Source organism: Haematobia irritans, chromosome 1, assembly GCF_050003625.1.
Source record: "Haematobia irritans isolate KBUSLIRL chromosome 1, ASM5000362v1, whole genome shotgun sequence".
NCBI classification, from domain to species: Eukaryota; Metazoa; Arthropoda; class Insecta; order Diptera; family Muscidae; genus Haematobia; species Haematobia irritans.
Window position 1 is genome coordinate 258,948,628 of NC_134397.1, and position 22,513 is coordinate 258,971,140.

Below are 22,513 nucleotides of genomic sequence, written 5' to 3' on the forward strand. Positions count from 1 at the left end.
TTAAAACTTCTTAATTTCGTGTTCTAAATTGTTAGTTAGTCCATACATGGTATGTATTAGACAAAAAAGGTATGTATAGGTAAGTCTACAAATAATTACGAATCGATATGGACTTTTGCACGGTACGTAGAGAGCCAGAATTGAAATATGGGGCTCGCTTATATGTGGGCTATATACAATTATGAACTTGATATGGACCAATTTTTGTGTGATTGGGGATCGATTTATCTAAGGGCTATATATAACTATAGACCGATATGGACCTAGTTAGGCAGGGTTTTTAACTGCCATATACTAGCGCATTGTATCAAATTTCAACTGACTCGGATGAAATTTGCTCCTCCAAGCGGCTCCAAAACCAAATCTCGGGATCGGTTTATATGGGGGCTATATATGATTATGGACTGATATGGACCACTTTTGGCATGGTTGTTAAATATCATATACTACCACCACGTACCAAATTTCAACCAGATCGGATGAATTTTGCTTCTCCAAAAGGCACCGGAGGTCAAATTTGAGGATCGCTTTATATGGGGGTTATATATAATTATGGACTGATATGAACCAATTCCTGCATGGTTGTTGGATACCATATACTAACATCACGTACCAAATTTCAACCGAATCGGATGAATTTTGCTCTTCCAAGGGGCTCCGAATTTCAAATCTGGTGATCGGTTTATATGGGGACTATATATAATTATGGACCGATTTGGACCAATTTTTGCATTGGTGTTTGAGTCCATATATTAATACCACGTACCAAATTTCAACTGAATCAGATGAATTTTGATCTTCCAAGAGGCTCCGGAGGTCAAATCTGGTGATTGGTTTATATGGGGGCTGTAACAGGTTGGCTGATAAGTCCCCGGTCTGACACATAGATGGCGTCGCTAGTATTAAATGCATATTACTTTTATATAGTACCAACCTTCAAATGATTCGTGTCAAAATTTGACGTCTTTAAGACAATTAGTTTGTGAAATAGACCGTCTTTTGTGAAGCAACTTTTGTTATTGTGAAAAAAAAAAGAATTTCGTCTTTTGATAAAATACTGTTTTCTGAAGGGAAAAAAATAAGGTGGAAGCAAAAACTTGGCTTGATAATGAGTTTCCGGACTCTGCCCCAGGGAAATCAACAATAATTGATTGGTATGCAAAATTCAAGCGTGGTGAAATGAGCACGGAGGACGATGAACGCAGTGAACGCCCGAAAGAGGTGGTTACCGACGAAAACATCAAAAAAAATCCACAAAATGCTTTTGAATGACCGTAAAATGAAGTTGATCGAGATAGCAGAGGCCTTAAAGATATCAAAGGAACGTGTTGGACATATCATTCATCAATATTGGGATATGCGTAAGCTCTGTGCAAAATGGGTGCCGCGCGAGCTCACATTTGACCAAAAACAACAACGTGTTGATGATTCTGATCGGTGTTTGCAGCTGTTAACTCGTAATACACCCCGAGTTTTTCCGTCGATATGTGACAATGGATGAAACATGGCGCCATCACTACACTCCTGAGTCCAATCGACAGTCGCCTGAGTGGACAGCGAACCGTCTCCGAAGCGTGGAAAGACTCAAAAGTCCGCTGGCAAAGTAATGGCCTCTGTCTTTTGGGATGCGCATGGAATAATTTTTATCGATTATCTTGAGAAGGGAAAAACCATCAACAGTGACTATTATATGGAGTTATTGGAGCGTTTGAAGGTCGAAATCGCGGCAAAACGGCCCCATATGAAGAAGAAAAAAGAGTTGTTCCACCAAGACAACGCACCGTGCCAAATGTCATTGAGAACGATGGCAAAAATTCATGAATTGGACTTCGAATTGCTTCCCCACCAACCGTATTCTCCAGATATGGCCCCGAGCGACTTTTTCTTGTTCTCACACCTCAAAAGGATGCTCGCAGGGAAAAAATTTGGCTGCATTGAAGAGGTGATCGCCGAGACTGAGGCCTATTTTGAGGCAAAACCGAAGGAGTACTACCAAAATGGTATCAAAAAATTGGAAGGTCGTTATAATCGTTGTATCGCTCTTGAAGGGAACTATGTTGAATAATAAAAACGAATTTTGACAAAAAAATGTGTTTTTCTTTGTTAGACCGGGGACTTATCAGCCAACCTGTTATATAATTATGGACCGATGTGGACCATTTTTTGCATGGTCATTAGAGATCATATACTAACACCACACTGAAAAAAATATTGTCGTGAGGTCAAAGATTTCATGTCTTTAAAATACGAATGCAAATTTTGCTTAGCACGGAAGATGCAATTCTCTACCATAAAGTTTTTTCCTTGTCCAAAAGTCGATAAACTTTTCAATGAAGTCGTATTATCCTTATAATTAAGTGGTTTCACTTAAAAATGGGTATCATAACATGAAAGAAAAAATTTTTGGGCTAAGGTCAACTTGACTTTAATAACTCAGAAAAATTCTTTACATTTAATGAAATTGTCTATAAATTTGTTGCCTTTTTGCATCTTGACTACGAAGCAAAAAATCGTTCAAATATAGGACATATTTTTCAACACTTCATTTTAAAGACGTTTATTACTTGAAACATATCATAATTTCTACTGGAAGTCAAGTCTTAATTTGGAAAATAAAGTTGTCGTTAACTCGTTTTTAATAGACTTTGATATCATATGAAGAAAAAAAGCTGAAAGAGCGAAAAATTAAAATTTGCTTCCTAGAAGCAAGTACACAAAACCCAAGTTTAAAAGAGAATTGTGTCTTAAAAGTTTCCTTACTTGTATTCTCAGAATCAATACCAAAATTTTTAAAGACAAAATCTTTGGAACCGGGCATGCTTTTTTTTCAGTGCATGTACCAAATTTCAGCCGGATAGGATGAAATTTGCTTCTCTTAGAAGCTCCGCAAGCCAAATCGGGGGATCGGTTTATATGGGGGCTATATAAAATTACGAACCGATGTGGACCAATTTTTGCATAGTTGTTAGAGACCATATACTAACACCATGTACAAAATTTCGGATGAAATTTGCTTCTCTTAGAGGATCGGCAAGCCAAATTTGGTGGACCGTTTATATGGGGGCTATACGTAAAAGTGGACCGATATGGCCCATTTGCAATACCATCCGACCTACATCAATAACAACTACTTGTGCCAAGTTTCAAGTCGATAGCTTGTTTCGTTCGGAAGTTAGCGTGATTTCAACAGACGGACGGACGGACATGCTCAGATCGACTCAGAATTTCACCACGACCCAGAATATATACTTCATGGGGTCTTAGGTTAGGTTAGGTGGCAGCCCGATGTATCAGGCTCACTTAGACTATTCAGTCCATTGTGATACCACATAGGTGAACTTCTCTCTTATCATTGAGTGCTGCCCGATTCCATGTTAAGCTCAATGACAAGGGACCTCCTTTTTATAGCCGAGTCCGAACGGCGTTCCACATTGCAGTGAAACCACTTAGAGAAGCTTTGAAACCCTCAGAAATGTCACCAGCATTACTGAGGTGGGATAATCCACCGCTGAAAAACTTTTTGGTGTTCGGTCGAAGCAGGAATCGAACCCACAACCTTGTGTATGCAAAGCGGGCATGCTAACCATTGCACCACGGTGGCTCCCGGGGGTCTTAGAGCAATATTTCAATGTGTTACAAACGGAATGACAAAGTTAATATACCCACATCATATGGTGGAGGGTATAATGAAACTATTTTTAATCACTATGCTTTTTATACCCTTCACCACTACAGGGTATAATAAGTTTGTGCATTTGTATGTAACGCCAAGAAGGAGTAATCATAGACCAACCTTTTAGTATACGGATCGGCTTAGAATTAAATTCTGAGTCGATTTAGCGATGTCCGTCTGTCTGTCTGTCCGTCTGTCTGTCCGTCTGTCTGTCCGTCTGTCTGTCTGTCTGTCTGTCTGTTGATGTATTTTTGTGTGCAAAGTACAGCTCGCAGTTTTAGTCCGATTGTCCTAAAATTTGGTATAGGGTCCTGTTTCGGCTCAAAGACGATCCCTATTGATTTTGGAAAAAATCGGTTCAGATTTAGATATAGCTGCCATATATATTTTTCGCCGATCTGGTCATAATTGGCGTGTATATCAACCGATCTTCCTCAAATTCCGTACATCCGAATATTTGATAAGTCTCGAAAAACTTGCAAAATATCAGCCAAATCGGTTCAGATTAAGATATAACTCCCATATATAGCTTTCGCCCGATTTACACTCATTTGCCCACAGAGGCCCATTTTTTGCTCCTATTTAGTTGCAATTTTGCACAGGGAGTAGAATTAGCATTGTTGCTATGCGTGTCAAATTTGGTTGAAATCGGTTCAGATTTAGATATAGCTTCCATATATAGCTTTCGCCCGATTTACACTCATATGACCACAGAGGCCAATTTTTTGCTCCGATTTAGTTGAAATTTTGCACAGGGAGTAGAATTAGCATTGTAGCTATGCGTGCCAAATTTGGTTGAAATCGGTTCAGATTTAGATATATCTCCCATATATAGCTTTCGCCCGATTTACACTCATATGACCACAGAGGCCAATTTTTAACTCCGATTTAGTTGAAATTTTGCACAGAGATTATAATTAGCATTGTTGCTATGCGTGCCAAATTTGGTTGAAATCGGTTCAGATTTAGATATAGCTCCCATATATATGTTTTTCTGATTTCGACAAAAATGGTCAAAATACCAACAATTTCCTTGTAAAATCGCCACTGCTTAGTCGCAAAGTTGTAAAAATGACTCTAATTTTCCTAAACTTCTAATACATATATATCGAGCGATAAATCATAAATAAACTTTTGCAAAGTTTCCTTAAAATTGCTTCAGATTTAAATGTTTCCCATATTTTTTTACTAACATTGTGTTCCACCCTAGTGCATTAGCCGACTTAAATTTTGAGTCTATAGGTTTTGTAGAAGTCTATCAAATTCTTCCAGATCGAGTGATATTTAAATGTATGTATTTGGGACAAACCTTTATATTTAGCACCAAACACATTTGACGGATGTGATATGGTATCGAAAAATTAGATCTACACTGTTAGAAAAATATGTTTTTCATATGTTCCGATATAAACAAAATGTGTTTCGGGCACGATTTTAAACCACAATATATTTAAGTGCGAACATGTAATGTTCCTAAACTAGCACTAAATGTTTGGGACATCTATGTTAATATGTTAGAATATATTATGTTTGGGGCATGAATGTTTCATAAAAATCATATGTGTGAATACAAACATATATAAATTTACAAATTTCGACTAAACATACATATGTTGTGATATTTTATTCAAAGCGACAGAGAGAGTATAGAGAGAAATAGAGATGGAAACCGGGAGAGTTGACGAAAGATATCAATATAACACAGCAAAAGAGTCAAAAGAGAACAATTTCTGTGAAACCGCTTGTATGTTGTTTCGGAAAACTGTTTTATGATAAGGCCAAAAATTTGATATGTTTAAGTCTAAATATTATTTAATTTGAATAAAGAGAATATACATTCTGAACCAAGAGAATAGACATTTGAAAAACAAACAGCTTATGTTTTCGCCTTGAGAGCAGCATTTTATGTTTGTGTGGACATGTGTTTTGTTTATCATTTTGGCATTATGGGCACAATTTTTTTCTTGGTTCGTTAAAAGAAATCAGGGGTCTTCATAAAAATAACGAAAGGGCACTATACTCTTTTTAGAGTTGGGACAGTAAAATGAAATAAGGAGGGAATAATGAAAAATTATACAGTAAAATGTAAAAAAAACAAACTTTAGTTCCTCTTTATTAATAAGTAGTCCACGAGGAGTTGACGGACACCATCAAATATAAAAGCGGGCATTAAGTTCGAGTTTTACAGCTAAAATACTTTAAAAAGTTTATTTTCTTCAAAATTAATTATTAGAGAAAAATAAAAGGAATTTTAGAGCGATGGTATTAAATGCTAGTAAAAAATTGTTCACGCCTCAATAAATTGATGTTTATATTATAAAATTATGTATGTATGTATGTTTATACTCGACTCCACGTTCTTCTTTTGTTAGTTTTTGAATTCCTTCCAAATTTTAAAGTTTTGTACAAAAACAGTTTTTTATTACAAGATTGTTATTTTTGCAATAAAAAATAATATTTTATCCAAAAATCAGTCAATTTCGTTTATATCAAGCACTGTTACTGACTATAAATCTTTAATAACGCACATTTCGAAGTTTCATTAAAAAAAAAAATAATATAGTATAAATATAAATGTGTAAATTAAAAAAAAAAAAACAAAAAAAAAATGTTCGGTCGGAGCAGAGATTGAACCCACGACCCTTTGCATGCAAGGCAGACATGCTAACCACTGCTCCACGTGGCAAACAAATGTATGTTTCTGTTAAATAATGTTATGTTTGCATGGGCTCGTGGGCGCTGCAAACTATGCTATATAAATGTAACTTAAAACGATAATTATCTACTGGTGACTATAACAGCTACGTAGCCCAGTGGATAGTGTGTTGGCTTACAAACTGTATGGTCCTCGGTTCGATTCTCCGTGCAGGCGAAAGGTAAAATTTAAAAAAAAATTATAAAAGTGAATAATTTCTTCAACATTATTTGTATTACAGAAAAAGGTGCCAATAACTAAAAAATTTCGTGGACGTGAAAATTACGAGTATGTTAGGGAATGAGCACAATCGTGTTTGGGAAAAATTCTTCCAAGCATATAATATTTTTGGCTCAAAATGCTTCCAAACATATAATATGTTCACATAAAACAAACATATTAATGTTTCCGCAGTATGCAATAATATATGTGCTAAATAGAAATTTAATTTGATTTTTTAAATAAACGATTTCACCGATTTATGGGGTCTTACAGCAATATTTCGATGTGTTACAAACGGAATGACAAAGTTTATATACCCCCATCATACAAAATATTTCCATCACATTTTCTAACTGACTCAGTCTTCCGAGGTCGATATAGAAAGTCAATAAAACCTGAAATCGGTGATAGATTTTAATGCAAAGTTATCGCTTTGCAGTATAAACCATATAAAACAAAAAAAAAATGCATCCCATGAACCAATACTTTATCTAAACGATGATGGGTATCGGCTCTAATTTGCTTTTGGAAGTTATTTTTTTTTTTATTAAAGTGAACCCCATGCCTATTTGAATAATGAATAAAGTAATAAAAAAAATATTCTCTTTAAAAGGAAATTTTACATAAAGTTGGCCAATCATACAATGCTTACACTTCACACTCATCAATTATGGACATTGGCAATAAATCACCTATTCATGTTTTAAGCCACTCATAGAGTATTGCAACTCAACTACCTTATTATGACTGCAATAGGCCGGATAAATAAATTTTAGATGTATACTTTTCGTTAACGATAAGTGAATAAAATAAACAATTCAACTTTACGTGTAAATATTAATAATGTTCACATTGTAGTGCCGGCGCCAATGAATTTATCTATCCACAAAATCGAGTTTACTTGCCGAAGAGGTCAGCTGAGATGTGCTAACATAAATACAAAAAGGTAAAGCTATATAATAAACTATTCAAATAAATCTACCATAACCTTATATGCAATTTCATATATATATTTTTTAAATAATTCTAAACTTTTAGCTTATATTGTATATTACTTAATATTATGAAAAATAAAAAAAAATCACACTCACCGTGATCAGATTAATTCCTTTTCTTTTAATCCAAATATTTCCAGAAAAAAAAACGATGAAAGAAAAGGAAAATATTTGCCTAGCTTAAATCCGTGTTTTGTTGTCTATTAACGATCCTTGTTGTTCTTGGAGAAATGTCGATGTGATAAGGCAAATTTGCATGTATAATCGAGAGGAAAACTAATGTATTTCTATAATTTATAGAAATTTTCGAAAGGATTACTGCAGCTACTGCTACTATTCCCGGTGATGATGAAGAAGTCTTGATGATGAGATTATTGCGAAATCAAAAAGTATTTTTAATACTGATGATTATGATGATATTTTTGCTGTTTTTTCCAAGTTTCACAAACTTAAATATACGTTAAACGTACTCTTCGGAAATATATTCTCATCGATCAGAATATTTTCGTAAAGATAAGAAATTTTTTGAAAAAATTTGTTTTTTTTTTTTTGCTTATAGAAATCTTAGTTTTCGATGGTAGTTAATTTTTGTTGTATTATTTTGAAAAATTATGCCTGTAAAGAAATGGGAAAAATACAAATAAATTGTATTAGTTTGAAATAAAAAAAAAACAATATATATATATATATATATATATATATATATATATATATATATATATATATATATATATATATATATATATATATATATATATATATATATATATATATATATATATATATATATATATATATATATATATATATATATATATATATATATATATATATATATATATATATATATATATATATATATATATATATATATATATATATATATATATATATATATATATATATATATATATATATATATATATATATATATATATATATATATATATATATATATATATATATATATATATATATATATATACATATATATATATAATTAAAAATATATAGAATTTATTTTATAATTTATATGCAAACTTTTTGTATTTTGTATTTGTATTTGTATTAATTTATTATTATAAACCTAAGACGGACAATGTTTATGTGTATCGCATGCCTCACAATAAATTAGATCATACTTTGTTTTGAAAGCCGGCAAAGAGTAATAAAATAATAAGTCTCACAATTAATTCAATTGATAGAATAATTGAAAATAAGACATATCGCATATTTCAAAGCCATATATGAGGTAGGTTGAATAGGTTAGGTTAGATTGCGTTGGCAGACTGTTAAAGGGTGATACGGTCAAAATTTGGTCAAGGGAAAACGCGTGTAAATCGGTGAAATCGTTTATTTAAAAAATCAAATTAAATTTCTTTTTCAAGTTCAATTAGTATAAAATTCAGGAAAAATATTCAGTTAGGCTTTCGCTTTTCCAAATCCGAATTGCCGGGCCTCACGCTTGACACCTGCCATCAAATTTTGTACAGCCACCTTGTCCACCTTCTTCGCCTCAGAAAGCCAGTTTGCCTGGAACTGCTGCTCGTCCTTAGCAGTTTTTTTGGTCTTCTTTAGTTTCCGATTGACAATAGCCGAGAATTTCTCAATTGGGCGGAGCTCTGGCGTGTTGGGAGGGTTCTTGTCCTTGGAAACCACCTGCACGTTGTTGGCGGCGTACCACTCCATGGCCTTTCTACCGTAATGGCAAGATGCCAAATCCGGCCAAAACAGTACGGAACAACCGTGTTTCTTCAGGAAAGGCAGCAGACGTTTATTCAAACTCTCTTTCACGTAAATTTCTCGGTTGACAGTCCCGGAAGCTATGAAAATGCTGCTTTTCAAGCCACAGGTACAGATGGCTTGCCAAACCAGATATTTCTTTGCGAACGTTGGCAGTTTTATGTGCTTGAAAATATCTGCTACCTTTCCCCTTCCTTTTGCCGTATAAAACTCCTGTCCCGGAAGCTGCTTGTAGTCGGCTTTTACGTAGGTTTCGTCGTCCATTACCACGCAGTCAAACTTCGTCAGCATCGTCGTGTACAGCCTCCGGGATCGCGCTTTGGCCGTCGTATTTAGTTTATCATCGCGATTTGGAGTCACTACCTTCTTGCAAGTCGATAGTCCGGCTCGTTTTTTGGCTCGATGCACGGTTGTAGACGATACACCCAGCTTATTTGCGGCATCTCGGAGAGAGAGGTTAGGGTTTCGCTTGAAACTACCGGCAACTCTCTTTGTCGTCTCAGCGGCTTCCGGTTTTCGATTTCCCCCCGATCCAGACTTCCTGGCTGTCGACAAACGTTCCCCAAACACTTTAATTACATTTGTAACGGTTGATTTGGCAACTTTTAGCGATTTTGCCAGCTTTGCGTGCGAGTAGCTCGGATTTTCGCGATGCGCGAACAAAATTTTGATACGCTGCTCGTTTTGCTTGGACGGCATTTTGACAACTGAAGAGTGAATTCCAAAATCAAAAAAGGAGCAACATTCTACACACACACACCTTCAAAATTAGGGGTGTTCAGGTTTTTTAAATGCAAAATTGAAAGAAATACGTCAAGTTTATATTGACCAAATTTTGACCGTATCACCCTTTACATCACGCTCACAAGGAGTTGTTTTGGATTCCTTTCTATGGGAATTAAAAAAAAAAGAAATATTGAGAATTAGTGATTTAAATTTAACCCGTGCTCTTTTTCGGACAAAGGTACTTTTTTGTACCACAACAATACTAAATGTACCAATTTTGTGTACGTTTATCCTGATAGACAATCCGAAACATTGTGTATGACAAGCGGATTGTTTCTGAAATAATGATAATGATGAAATTACCTTTACCAAAATGAAAAAGTACCTTTTACCTTAAAAAAGTACTTTTTCGAAGCTGATTCAGTACAATTTCAAAAATGATATTTATCATCCCTGCTCAGGGTAAGCATTTAACATATGGTATATTTCACGTTTCTAGCTATGGTTATAATGAATGTTACCATTTAGTACAATTTGTTAAAAGTTTCGAAGCATTTTAAGGTGATTTGATGTTTTTAAAATTTTCTCTGTGGTACTTTTCAATAAGTTTTGTTCCTTTTCAGTACAGAAATGAAAAAAAAAAAAATATTCCAAGATTAATTACATAAATGAAATAAAACAAGTATATACAGCAGTAAGTTCGGCCGGGCCGAATCTTAAATACCCACCACCATGAACCAAATATTAGGGTTTCCTTTGAAATGTCAGTAGGGCTTGAGGACTTGAGGACACTTCCCGAAGATAAATTTAAGGATTTCACCTATGAGGACTATACCAGATTCTGGATTTATAAGAACCATTTTTGTTCGAGTTTTAGAGGAATCGTTAACATCTCTTGTAAGTGTGCAAGAAAATTATAAAATAACGTCTTGATTTGAAATCTTAAATCTGTAGAAGTAAATTTTACATTGAGTTTCAAGCAATTTTCATGATCAGTGCGCCTTCTACACCCTCAAGAAGTGAAGTCGGTATATATGGAGGCATTACCAAATGGACCGATAAAAACTTAATCCGATACACGTTTTTGTGAGCCTAAAATACCAGAATATTTACAATTTCAGGCAAATAGGATAAAAACTTCGGATTCTAGAAGCTCAAGAAGTAACATCGGGAAATCGGTCTATATGGGGGCTATACCAAAATATGGACCGATACTCACCATTTTCGGCACACCTCTTTATGGTCCTAAAATACCTCTAGATTTCCAATTTCAGACAAATTGGATAAAAGCTACGGTTTCTATAAGCCCAAGACCCCAAATCAGGACGTCTTTTTATATGGGGACCATACCAAAACATGGACCGATACTAACAATTTTAGGCACACATATTTGTGGTCCTACAATACCTCTAGATTTCCAATTTCAGGTAAATTGAATAAAAACTGCGGTTTCTATAAGCCCAAGAAGTAAAATCGGGAGATGGGTCTATATGGGGGCTATACCAAAATATAGACCGATACTCACAATTTTTGGCACACGTATTTGTGGTCCTACAGTACCTCTAGATTTCCAATTTCAGGTAAATTGAATAAAAACTGCGGTTTCTATAAGCCCAAGAAGTAAAATCGGGAGATGGGTCTATATGGGGGCTATACCAAAATATGGACCGATACTCACAATTTTTGGCACACGTATTTGTGATCCTACAGTACCTCTAGATTTCCAATTTCAGGTAAATTGAATAAAAATTGCGGTTTCTATAAGCCCAAGAAATAAAATCGGGAGATCGGTCTATATGGGGGCTATACCAAAACATGGACCGATACTCACAATTTTTGGCACACCTCTTTATGGTCATAAAATACCTATAGATTTCAAATTTCAGGCAAATTGGATAAAAACTACGATTTCTATAAGCCCAAGACCCCAAATCGGGAGGTCGGTTTATATGGGAACTATATCAAAACCTGGACCGATATAGCCCATCTTCGAACTTGACCTGACTGCAAACAAAAGACGAGTTTGTGCAAAATTTCAGCACGATTGCTTCATTATTGAAGACTGTAGCGTGATTACAACAGACAGACAAACAGACAGACGGACAGACGGACATCGTTATATCGTCTTAGAATTTCTCCCTGATCAAGAATATATATATTTTATATAGACGGAAATCGATATTTCGATGTGTTACAAACGGAATGACAAACTTATTATACCTCCGTCACCATTCTATGGTGGTGGGTATAATGACATAGCAAAAAAATCCTTTTTTATATGGGACCCAAACAAATCGATTTCCAACATGTATTAGAAACAACATCAGGTTGCAATACTTTCTAAACCGATCTTCTTACAATTGATAGATTAATTTAAATTTCCAAAAAACGCAAGAGTTCACCGCCGCTACCGCACTATGACCAAGAAATATCGATAATCCGATTTCTATAGCTCCTTACAAACATGCACCAAAGCAGGTCGATATCGGTCAATGTTTTAATATTACATAATTCCCCGACAATACTTTTTAGCCCTTAAAATCAAAAGTTTTATACTAAAAACTATGATTCATTTATTAACCTCCCAAAGCTTATTTGTATTTCGTGTCATTAAAAAAAAAATAATATAGACTAAGGTTTTCAGAAGTCTACAGTTTCAGATTTTCAAATCCGAAAGTTTCCTGTGTATGTTTTGCAAATGGATTGTAACATTAGGGATTGATTTTAGCAGTACAATTTGCACAACTTGTCACAAAACGAACTGCGGAGAATGTGAAATCAGAGCCTTCAACATTTCCAAATCTACTTTTAATGTGGTGCCATGGAAAAATAATAATGTTGTGAATAAAATAATCCTCGGTATCGAATATTCACATCCAAAATCTATTTAATTTATATTTTTTGCCAATGCTTAAAAGCTTCTCCCAATAAAGAGCCCTAATGGGTATATAAAAATCCGTGTAGTTAACACCATGTTATAATCAACATATGGTGAATTAAGAGACCATAACATTTCAAAGAGAGCTATTTTCTCTCACCATGCTCACCATACCTAACCTCGTACATATACAAATTTATTAATTCAATTAAGAGAGCTCTCTCATCAGCAGCAACAGCATCATCATAAGTAACAACAACAACTATTGCTTTTAATTTCAATGCTTGACTTGGACAAATATGCATTGAGACATTGTTTTACACAAAATGAGATAAGAAACTATTGAGATTTTTTAAAAAATCTATTTCAAATTAGTCTAATTTTGTTAATGGTCGAGTGAACATCTTTAGTGACAATAGACAATAGAAAAAAAAAAACAAATAACTGATATCAAATATATCAAAGAAAACAAAATGAATAGTTTCCCTGCAATTCTCCTTTGTATGGCTGTAGGGGCTGTGCTACAGGTTACCAGTATTCCTGTACAACAAAACTACAGTTCAACTTTATTACGTTTGGCCAAAGGTTCCGAAATGAAAGCCTATATAAATGAAGATAAGCCACCTTGTCAGAATTTCTATAAATTTGCTTGTGGTAATTGGGGTCGCCTCAATCCAGCTCCCCCGCGAGGTAAAAGTTCCCGTTTGGGCCAGTTGACGGACTTGTATAGCCTCAAAAGTATGGAAATGCTATCGATAGAGAGTAAAAGTGATTCAGGCATTGATCGGAAACTTAAAAATTTCTATAAGTCTTGTTTGAATAAAGGAAAATTGGATAAGCAAGCCATGGATACAATTATCAAGGCTGTGAATTTTACCGGAGGTTGGCCTATCATCAAGGATGTCAATTGGTATGAATCCCATTATGATTGGCTAATGGTTGTGGCGGATATACGCCGTAAATTGGGTGTGGACATATTGATTGGCCTGAAAATAGTTCCCGATTTTATGGAAAAGGATATCAATCGCATAATGGTAGGGGCTCCGAAAATGTATTTAGATCGCGATGCTTATTTGCAAGAGGACAAGGAGAGTTTACGTGTGGCCTATACCTCGTCCATAGAGAATCAATTGCATCGTTATTTTCCCGAAATGTCTGATGAATGGGTCTCGGAAGTAGCCAATCAAGTATTGACTGTGGAGAAACGTATGGCCGAAGGTTTACCCGGCAATAGAGCCTTGACCATGGAACAATTGACCCGTTTGAGATATACAGCCGATCTGAAAGTGGCCTATGGCAGTTATGTGGACATCAATCGTTATTTGAATTTAATATTCAGTCAGACCATTTATGCCCAGGTCTATGAATCACCCGAGGATTATTTCTCTACCCTAATGGATGTCATCAAGTCTACACCCAAATTGACCATAGCCAATTATACCATGTGGAAGGTATTGGAACAATTCGAATTGCCCAGAGCTCAACAGGCCAAGAGTAGTGAACATTGTGTAGGCAAAATAATGGAATATTTCCCAGAGGCTTTGGAGAATATGTTCTCGCGTAATTATCACACTATGCAAATGATCAATGAACTCCAATCGGTATGGTCCGATGTCAAGAAGACTTTCCGTTCCGAATTACAAGGTTCGGATCGCCTCACTTGGTTGGGGGAGGATACCAAAATGAGGGCTGTGGAAAAATTGGAAACCATGGAATTGGAAATAACTGCTGCCGATAATCATCACTCTGATAAAATGAACACTCTCTTCCTGAGTGAAAATAATTTCTATCAAAATTTGATTACCATAAGGCAATGGATAACAGCCATGAATTTGGGCCAACTGTATGAGAAACCCCAGGAACCTGTGACCAAATTCACTTTGCCTCATTATGTCTATGAGAAAAATAAAATTGAAATACCAGTGGTCTTTCTACAATCTCGTTTCCTTTGGGATCCTGCGTACCCGCATTCCATATTGTACAGTACCTTGGGCTACCTCTTGGCCCAACAAATGTTGAAGGGCTTCGATTCTCAAGGACGTCGATATGATAAACATGGCAATGTGAAATCTTGGTGGGATACCATATCGGAAAAACAATACGATCAAAGAGCCCAAAATTTTGTAGATCAATACAAGGAATATAAATTTCCCAATTGGGTACAAAGTGAAGATAAGAATCTCATCAATACCTATGTCTCCGACAATGGTGCTCTCATTATGGCCTGGAAAGCCTATCAGCAATGGTGGAAAAATGTAGCCCATGCCGATTTGGTGGAAGAGGAAAAACTCCCTCTATTGGAGAAATACAATCATCAGCAGTTATTCTTTATTGGCTTTGCTCAATTATGGTGTGCCGATTATTCAGAGGATATAGCCGAGTTTAATGATTTACCCGAGCGTTGGCGTGTCATTGGAGCCTTGGCCAATTTAAATGATTTTGCCCGAGAATATCAATGTGAATTGGGTAATAAAATGAATCCAGAACAGAAACGTTTTTTGTATTGAGAAGAAGAAAATAAAATAAAAAAGTAGCTTGCCTAAACATCATATTGTCATATTGGTTTAAGAGATTTGAATAAACATTTTTATTTAAAAATAAAAACAAAAAAACTATATTTTTTATTATAAAGTCATTGGTACTGATAACCCCTCAGTTTGATCTTTTCTAAGTAGGTGTTTCATTTTTGAAAAAAAAACGAAATAAATAAAGTGGGGGCTTAGAAGGGGTTTTGTTTATAGAATAGATTCTTTAATAGACCATCTCCTTGGATTTGTTTTCATTTCTTATCATTTTTAAATTGAGTTTCTAGTTCAAAGAGAGCAGAGAATGAGAGAGTTGAAAGGAAATGCATTGTTGTTAATTAAAAAGTCAATGAAATATCTAAGCCATTCCGGGGTTGCCAAATAATTGTAAATAAACATTTATATCAAAATCAATGTTTTCAGCCGAATTATTTAAAAAAAATTAATTTTTTTTGTTTAGCGAAATAGAAATAATTTTGGCCATAAAGTTTTATATTCATCGTGTATACAATATATCTGCTTTACAGTGAATTTGGGAATTTCCACCACCGGTGTGACGTATTTGTATAACGGACTATATATGGGAACAGTGATGCCCACGTAGCTCATTTGTAGCTAGATCTTTCTTTTTTTATGTTGAGTTTCTAGAAATTTTGTGAAATAGCTATTAGCTACAAATCTAGCCATTTTTGATTGCAATTTCATTTATTTTAATTATAATTATAATCAGAAGCTCAAAAAAGGCCACAATTGATTACGCAATGGTTTTACATTGGTTCGACACTTAATTATAAAATCCCAGCAAAAAAAAATTTGGAAGTTATTCTAAAGGCTCAACTTTAAAAGCACTTCCAACCATGTCCTCCCAAAGATGTTCCTTTTACTACACATGAAATTCATTTAATTAAATTTGTCATATTTTGAATGGGTAATTTTAACCTTTTCATACCCTCCACCATAGGATGGGGGTATATTAACTTTGTCATTCCGTTTGTAACACATCAAAATATTGCTCTAAGACCCCATAAAGTATATATATTCTGGGCCGTGGTGAAATTCTGAGTCGATCTGAGCATGTCCGTCCGTCTGTTGAAATTACGCTAACTTCCGAACGAAACAAGCTATCGACCTGAAACAATTAGTTGTTATTGATGTAGGTCTGATGGTATTGCAAATGAGCCATATCGGTCCACTTTTTCGTATAGCCCCTATATAAACGGACCCCCAAATTTGGTTTGCAGATCCTCTAAGAGAAGCAAATTTCATCCGATCCGGCTGGAATTTGGTACATGATGTTAGTATATGGTATCTAACAACCATGCAAAAATTGGTCCACATCGGTCCATAATTATATATAGCCCCCATATAAACCGATCCCCCGATTTGGCTTTCGGAGCCTCAAAGAGAAGCAAATTTCCGATCCGGCTGAAATTTGGTACATGGTGTTAATATATGGTCTCTAACAACCATGCAAAAATTGGTCCATATCGGTCCATACTTATATATAGCCCCTATATAAACCGATCCCCAGTTTTGGCTTGCGGAGCCTCTAAGAGAAGCAAATTTCATCCGATCCGGCTGAAATTTGGTACATGGTGTTAGTATATGGTCTCTAACAACCATGCAAAAATTGGTCCTTATCGGTCCATACTTATATATAGCCCCCATATAAACCGATCCCCCGATTTGCCTTGCGGAGCCTCTAAAAGAAGCAAATTTCATCCGATCCGGCTGAAATTTGGTACATGGTGTTAGTATATGGTCTCTAATCACCATGCAAAAATTGGTCGAAATCGGTCCATAATTATATATAGCCCTTATATAAACCGATACCCAGATTTGACCTCCGGAGCCCTTTGGAAGAGAAAAATTCGGCCGATTCGGTTGAAATTTGGTACGTGATGTTGGTATATGATATCCAACAACCATGCAGGAATTGGTTCATATCAGTCCATAATTATATATAACCCCCATATACACCGATCCCAAGATTTGACCTCCAGTGTCTTTTGGAGAAGCAAAATTCATGCGATCTGGTTGAAATTTGGTACGTGGTGGTAGTATGTGATATTTAACAACCATGCCAAAAGTGGTCCATATCAGTCCCGAGATTTGGTTTTGGTGCATCTTGGAGGAGCAAATTTCATCCGAGTCAGTTGAAATTTGGTACATTGTGTTAGTATATGGCCTTTAACAACCATGTCTAACTAGGTCCATATCGGTCTATAGTTATATATAGGCCTCAGATAAATCGATCCCCAATCACACAAAAATTGGTCCATATCAATTGTATATAGCCCCCATATAAGCGACCCCCATATTTCAATTCTGGCTCCCTACGTACCGTGCAAAAGTCCATATCGATTCGTAATTATTTGTAGACTTACCTACACATACTTTTTTTGTCTAATATATACCACGTATGGACCAACTCGCAATTTAGACAACGATTTAAGATACCACAACCCAAGTAATTCGATTATGGATGACAGTCTTTCGTAGAAGTTTCTACGCTATCCATGGTGCACGTAGAAAAGGAATATGATCACCTCAAACATGTTTCAAGAGCAAAATGTTATTTTTGTATGGTGACCATGTAACATGTTTGTCACAAAAATTTTGTTTTCTCGTCAAACATAACTTGCTTGCGGAATCAGATACATAATTTCCAAGAAAATAACATGGTTACGCCAACCATGTTACATGGTCACCACACAAAAATAATATTTTGCTATTAAAACATGATTGAGGTGATCATATTCATTCTCTGCATGTGGAAGGTTCATAAGATTCGGTCTGGTCGAACTTACGGCCATATATACTTGTTTATGTTGAGATTCTAGAAAATTCATGAAATGGCTATTAGCTACAAATGTAGCCATTTTTGATTACAAAATTTAACAATTGGTTTTACATAGGTTCGACACTTAATTATAAAATCCCAGCAAAAAAAATGGAAGTTGATCTAAAGGCACTACTTTAAACGCACTTCCAACCAAGGCCTCCCAAAGATGTTCCTTTTACTACACAGGAAATTCATTTAATTAAATTTTTCATATTTTGAATGGGTAATTTTAACCTTTTTTGTCTCAAATATGTTAAAAACAGAGTAGGAATTATTAAAATTATTTAAATTTCGTCGAAAGAAATTTAAAATCCATTCTACAAAAATTGCGAATTTTTGAAAATATTTTATGTCAAACGTTTCATATAAGCGTTAGAATGCATTAAAAACCATAAAAAATTACAAAAATTATTTATTTGGTCAAATATCACAAAATTTTTCAATTCGCTTCCAAAACACTGAATTCGATTCACACCTTAAGAAGTGATGTAAAATTAGTGCAACGGGTTTTGAAATGACAAGCCTATGTTAAATTCATCACTTCTGCGCCAATTTTGCACCACTTCCGAATCCAAAACATTTTCACTACTTTTTTGGTGGGTTATTATGTAGGTGAAAAACAAAAGTGGGCCCTTATAAGATTTCAAAACCCAGAAGACAATCCATACACCCTCAAAAAAGATCGCTTCGGTAACATATACTCCCAACTACATTCGGCTTCAAGTATATATGTGGTATTTTCAGGATTGGTCCAAATAAAATATTGTTTTCATTGTTCAAAAATGTATTATGTTTCACTTTAGGCATACACTGTAAACCATCGATGATCAATATTTCCCTTGATATCACCATGAGGGTTGTGGCCCTTTCTAAAACCAGAGCAACGGTGTCGCCGACATTTATTTTATTTTCACTATACCATAGGAGATTTTGAAAAAGTTGCAAAAAAAGTCGCATATTAAAAAAAAAAGTCGCACAAGAAAGTCACGTAATGATGAAAAAGTCGCTTGCATATGTGAGGTCTTTTGACTACAAAAAATGTTTTATAAAACAATAACGGAACAGTCCATTTAACATAAAGAGATATTTTACCAACTTATTGTAACATAAAATCCAGTAAAACATAAACTTCCAAGAGAGTAAAAATGGATTTTTTTTCTTTTTGCTAAAATTAGAAGAAATGTACGTGAACGCCATTTTTGCCATCAGCCAATTTAAAGCTCAATGACAAGTGAACTCCTTTTTATAGCCGAGTTCAAACGGCGTTTCACAGCGAAGTACTCAGAGAAGCTTTGAAACACTCAGTACCCACCGCTGAAACACATTTTGCTGTTTGGTCGAAGCTGTGGTTGAATCAATGACCAAGTAGGGCCATTGCACAAAGGTGGCTCCCACGTAAGGCGCACGGCTATGAATTCTCATTTATTAAAATTGCTTCAAATTAAAGTACTTCCCTTTTATGCGACCTTAGTCGCATGCGTGCGACTAAAGTCGCACATTTTGCATATTTTAAAAAAGTCCCACAAAACGTCGCATGACGTAAGAAAGGTTGCGAAATGCGACTGAAGTCGCACAACGGTAACACTGTATATAAGTATATTTATATTTTATGGGTCATGGTGATATTGTGAGTCTATCCAGCACTGTCCGCCTGCCTTTTATATTTCGAGATTGGACAACCCTAGTTTTGCAATAATCTGCATCAAAGACCACTGGTTGTCGATGGTATGGTGAATTCAACCGAGATCGTAGTTCACACCAAGACGAATTTCGTGAAGGTTGTTCAAAATCAATTGTTGTTCTGGAAACCATTGATGCTGTGCGCCAGTTGGTATTGCAAGATCGACATGTGACCTATTGTGAAACTGAGACAACCTCAGGAATTTGTGGGACCACCATACATACATTCACCCAAAGTATGAATATGATCACCTGAAGCAAAATGTTATTTTTAAACGGCGAACATGTTTTTCGCAAGCACGTTATTTTCTCAGACATTATGTTTCTGATTTCTACAACCATTTTATGTTTGGCGAGAAAACAGCGGCAAAATTAATCCGTGTTCCTCATCCAAGAATAACATTTTGCGCTCTGGGAATTGGTCATTATCCTTCTCTTCATGTTACATGAACTTTGACCGTCAAAAAATTTATTCGCATTAGATCTCACACAATTTGTCAGTAGCTCAAAAATACGTTCGTGACGATTGGTCGAAAGAAATGCTCCAAAAATACGATCATGGTATTTCGAAACTCATCTGCTAGTGCTCGACCGAATAATCGACTACGACATTCGGAATAAATTTATATATAAATTTATTTCTATGGATCATACATTCATTTTTTTTTACACTTTTGAAATATTAGCTCCGTTCGAGAACCCGATAATTTTTGATAATTATTACAAATTTTTACTGTAAGTCGTTCGTTTACACCAAAACGCCAGCAAAAGAGAGCCGGAGAGAGACTACATTTGACAGTTATGAGATAGAGAAATTTCAAGTTTTTGCTAGAGATTTTTTTTCCCAGTAAAATCTTGCAAACCATAGTATACGTTGCCAGCTGGTTATTGATAACAAACAAAGTACCAATACAATGTACATGTTCGGCTACTACGATTGGAAGTTAAATATACAGGATTCGTTTTTTGCTTTCAATGTTTTAGCAGGTTAAATATACAGGATTCGTTTTTTGTTTTCAATGTTTTAGCAGGTGAAATTTTCATTGTGCAAATAGTTACTGGATACCGTTCGTGTACTTTTCAGCAATTTTAAGCAAAGAGTGTAAAATACACTCTTACTCTCTTGCTAGTTTTTACTGGATATTTTTTACTGGAAAAGTACGCGAACAGACCTATTATCATTATTAGTATAAGTGAAATTACAAAAAAAAGAAGAAAAAAACACACAACAGCTAGTCTTTGATAGTTATTGTAAATAATTGCTATTGTAAATGTTTCATACTCTTCTACACTCTACAGTCTCTCACAACTACTCCCAACATGTCTCAGCACTACAGGCTGTGTGGTTGAGTGATAATCATTTTTGGATTGGTCGGACTTCACACGCCATCGTGTGAAGATAGTTTCCACAAGTACAAACGGCTTCGGTAACGGCCTCACTCTCATACGTGGGTCTGACTTAAACGTAGTTGTGCAGAGGGGAGCCACCGTGGTGCAATGGTTAGCATGCCCGCCTTGCATACACAAGGTCGTGGGTTCGATTCCTGCTTCGACCGAACACCAAGAAGTTTTTCAGCGGTGGATTATCCCACCACAGTAATGCTGGTGACATTTCTGAGGGTTTCAAAGCTTCTCTAAGTGGTTTCACTGCAATGTGGAACGCCGTTCGGACTCGGCTATAAAAAGGAGGTCCCTTGTCATTGAGCTTAACATGGAATCGGGCAGCACTCAGTGATAAGAGAGAAGTTCACCAATGTGATATTACAATGGACTGAATAGTCTAAGTGAGCCTGATACATCGGGCTGCCACCTAACCTAACCTAACCTAGTTGTGCAGAGAGAGGTTACTGGTTTTAACAGTCATGCCACACAGGTATACTAGGGGATAATTTTTCTACTGGCTCCGATGGTCATAGATCCCAGGCTACCCAGTTGTGCAGAGGGGGCTATTGATTTCCTACAGCCATGATTCCCAAGCGTTTTGGTGTCTACTAATACACAAATCTCCTTTACTTGAAACCGACGGCTAAGAAATACTCGGCCCTTTGTGTTTTTTTAGGAGAGTCTTGCAAGGAACACTGAAGGAGACGGTTTATTTTTTGCTGATGTGTGTTTTCTATTCCCATTCGACTTTCTATTTTATTGAAAGAATATTTTTGTTAAAAAAATTTATTAAAAAGAATTAAAAATATTTTTTTTTTTGGAATCGACGAGGCTACTGCAGCGAGACGTTTGTTTTCCTAACGAGGATCGAGTTTGCATGGAAAAAATTAAAAAAAAAAAAAAACAAACAAAAAAGCTCTATACATATTTAATTACAAAATTTAAAAAAAAATGTTCGGTTTCGGCTAATTACAACTGTCGACTGTAAGGGTGTTTAAAGACGAGCCAAACCCAACAAAAATTGCTGGCACACGAACCACTTCCAAGCAAATGATCGCCTGTTTTTGGTCGGAAAACCTGAACGCCATACCAATATAACAACGCAGAACTGTAACTTCTGAGAGTTACACAACCACAACTAAGAAATC

The 22,513-nt window shown here is 35.5% G+C and overlaps 2 protein-coding genes across 5 annotated transcripts in view; one reads left to right on the forward strand and one right to left on the reverse strand.

The window, feature by feature from the left end:
• Nucleotides 1-22,513, reverse strand: part of LOC142221004 (ubiquitin carboxyl-terminal hydrolase 12/46 homolog) — a 345,234-nt gene that overhangs the window by 187,135 nt on the left and 135,586 nt on the right. For 3 of the 4 annotated variants that reach the window (XM_075290515.1, XM_075290523.1, XM_075290541.1), the window contains exon 2: nt 7,682-8,200. The exons of the other annotated variant lie outside the window; for it this stretch is intronic. The gene's annotated coding sequence lies outside the window, so the exon portion shown is untranslated. The remainder of the gene's footprint in view (nt 1-7,681; nt 8,201-22,513) is intronic. 4 annotated transcript variants of the gene reach the window in all.
• Nepl15 (Neprilysin-like 15) lies at nt 13,311-15,544 on the forward strand. Its single transcript, XM_075290436.1, has one exon. The coding sequence runs from the start codon at nt 13,406-13,408 to the stop codon at nt 15,437-15,439; it is 2,034 nt and encodes a 677-aa protein (XP_075146551.1). The 5' UTR covers nt 13,311-13,405; the 3' UTR covers nt 15,440-15,544.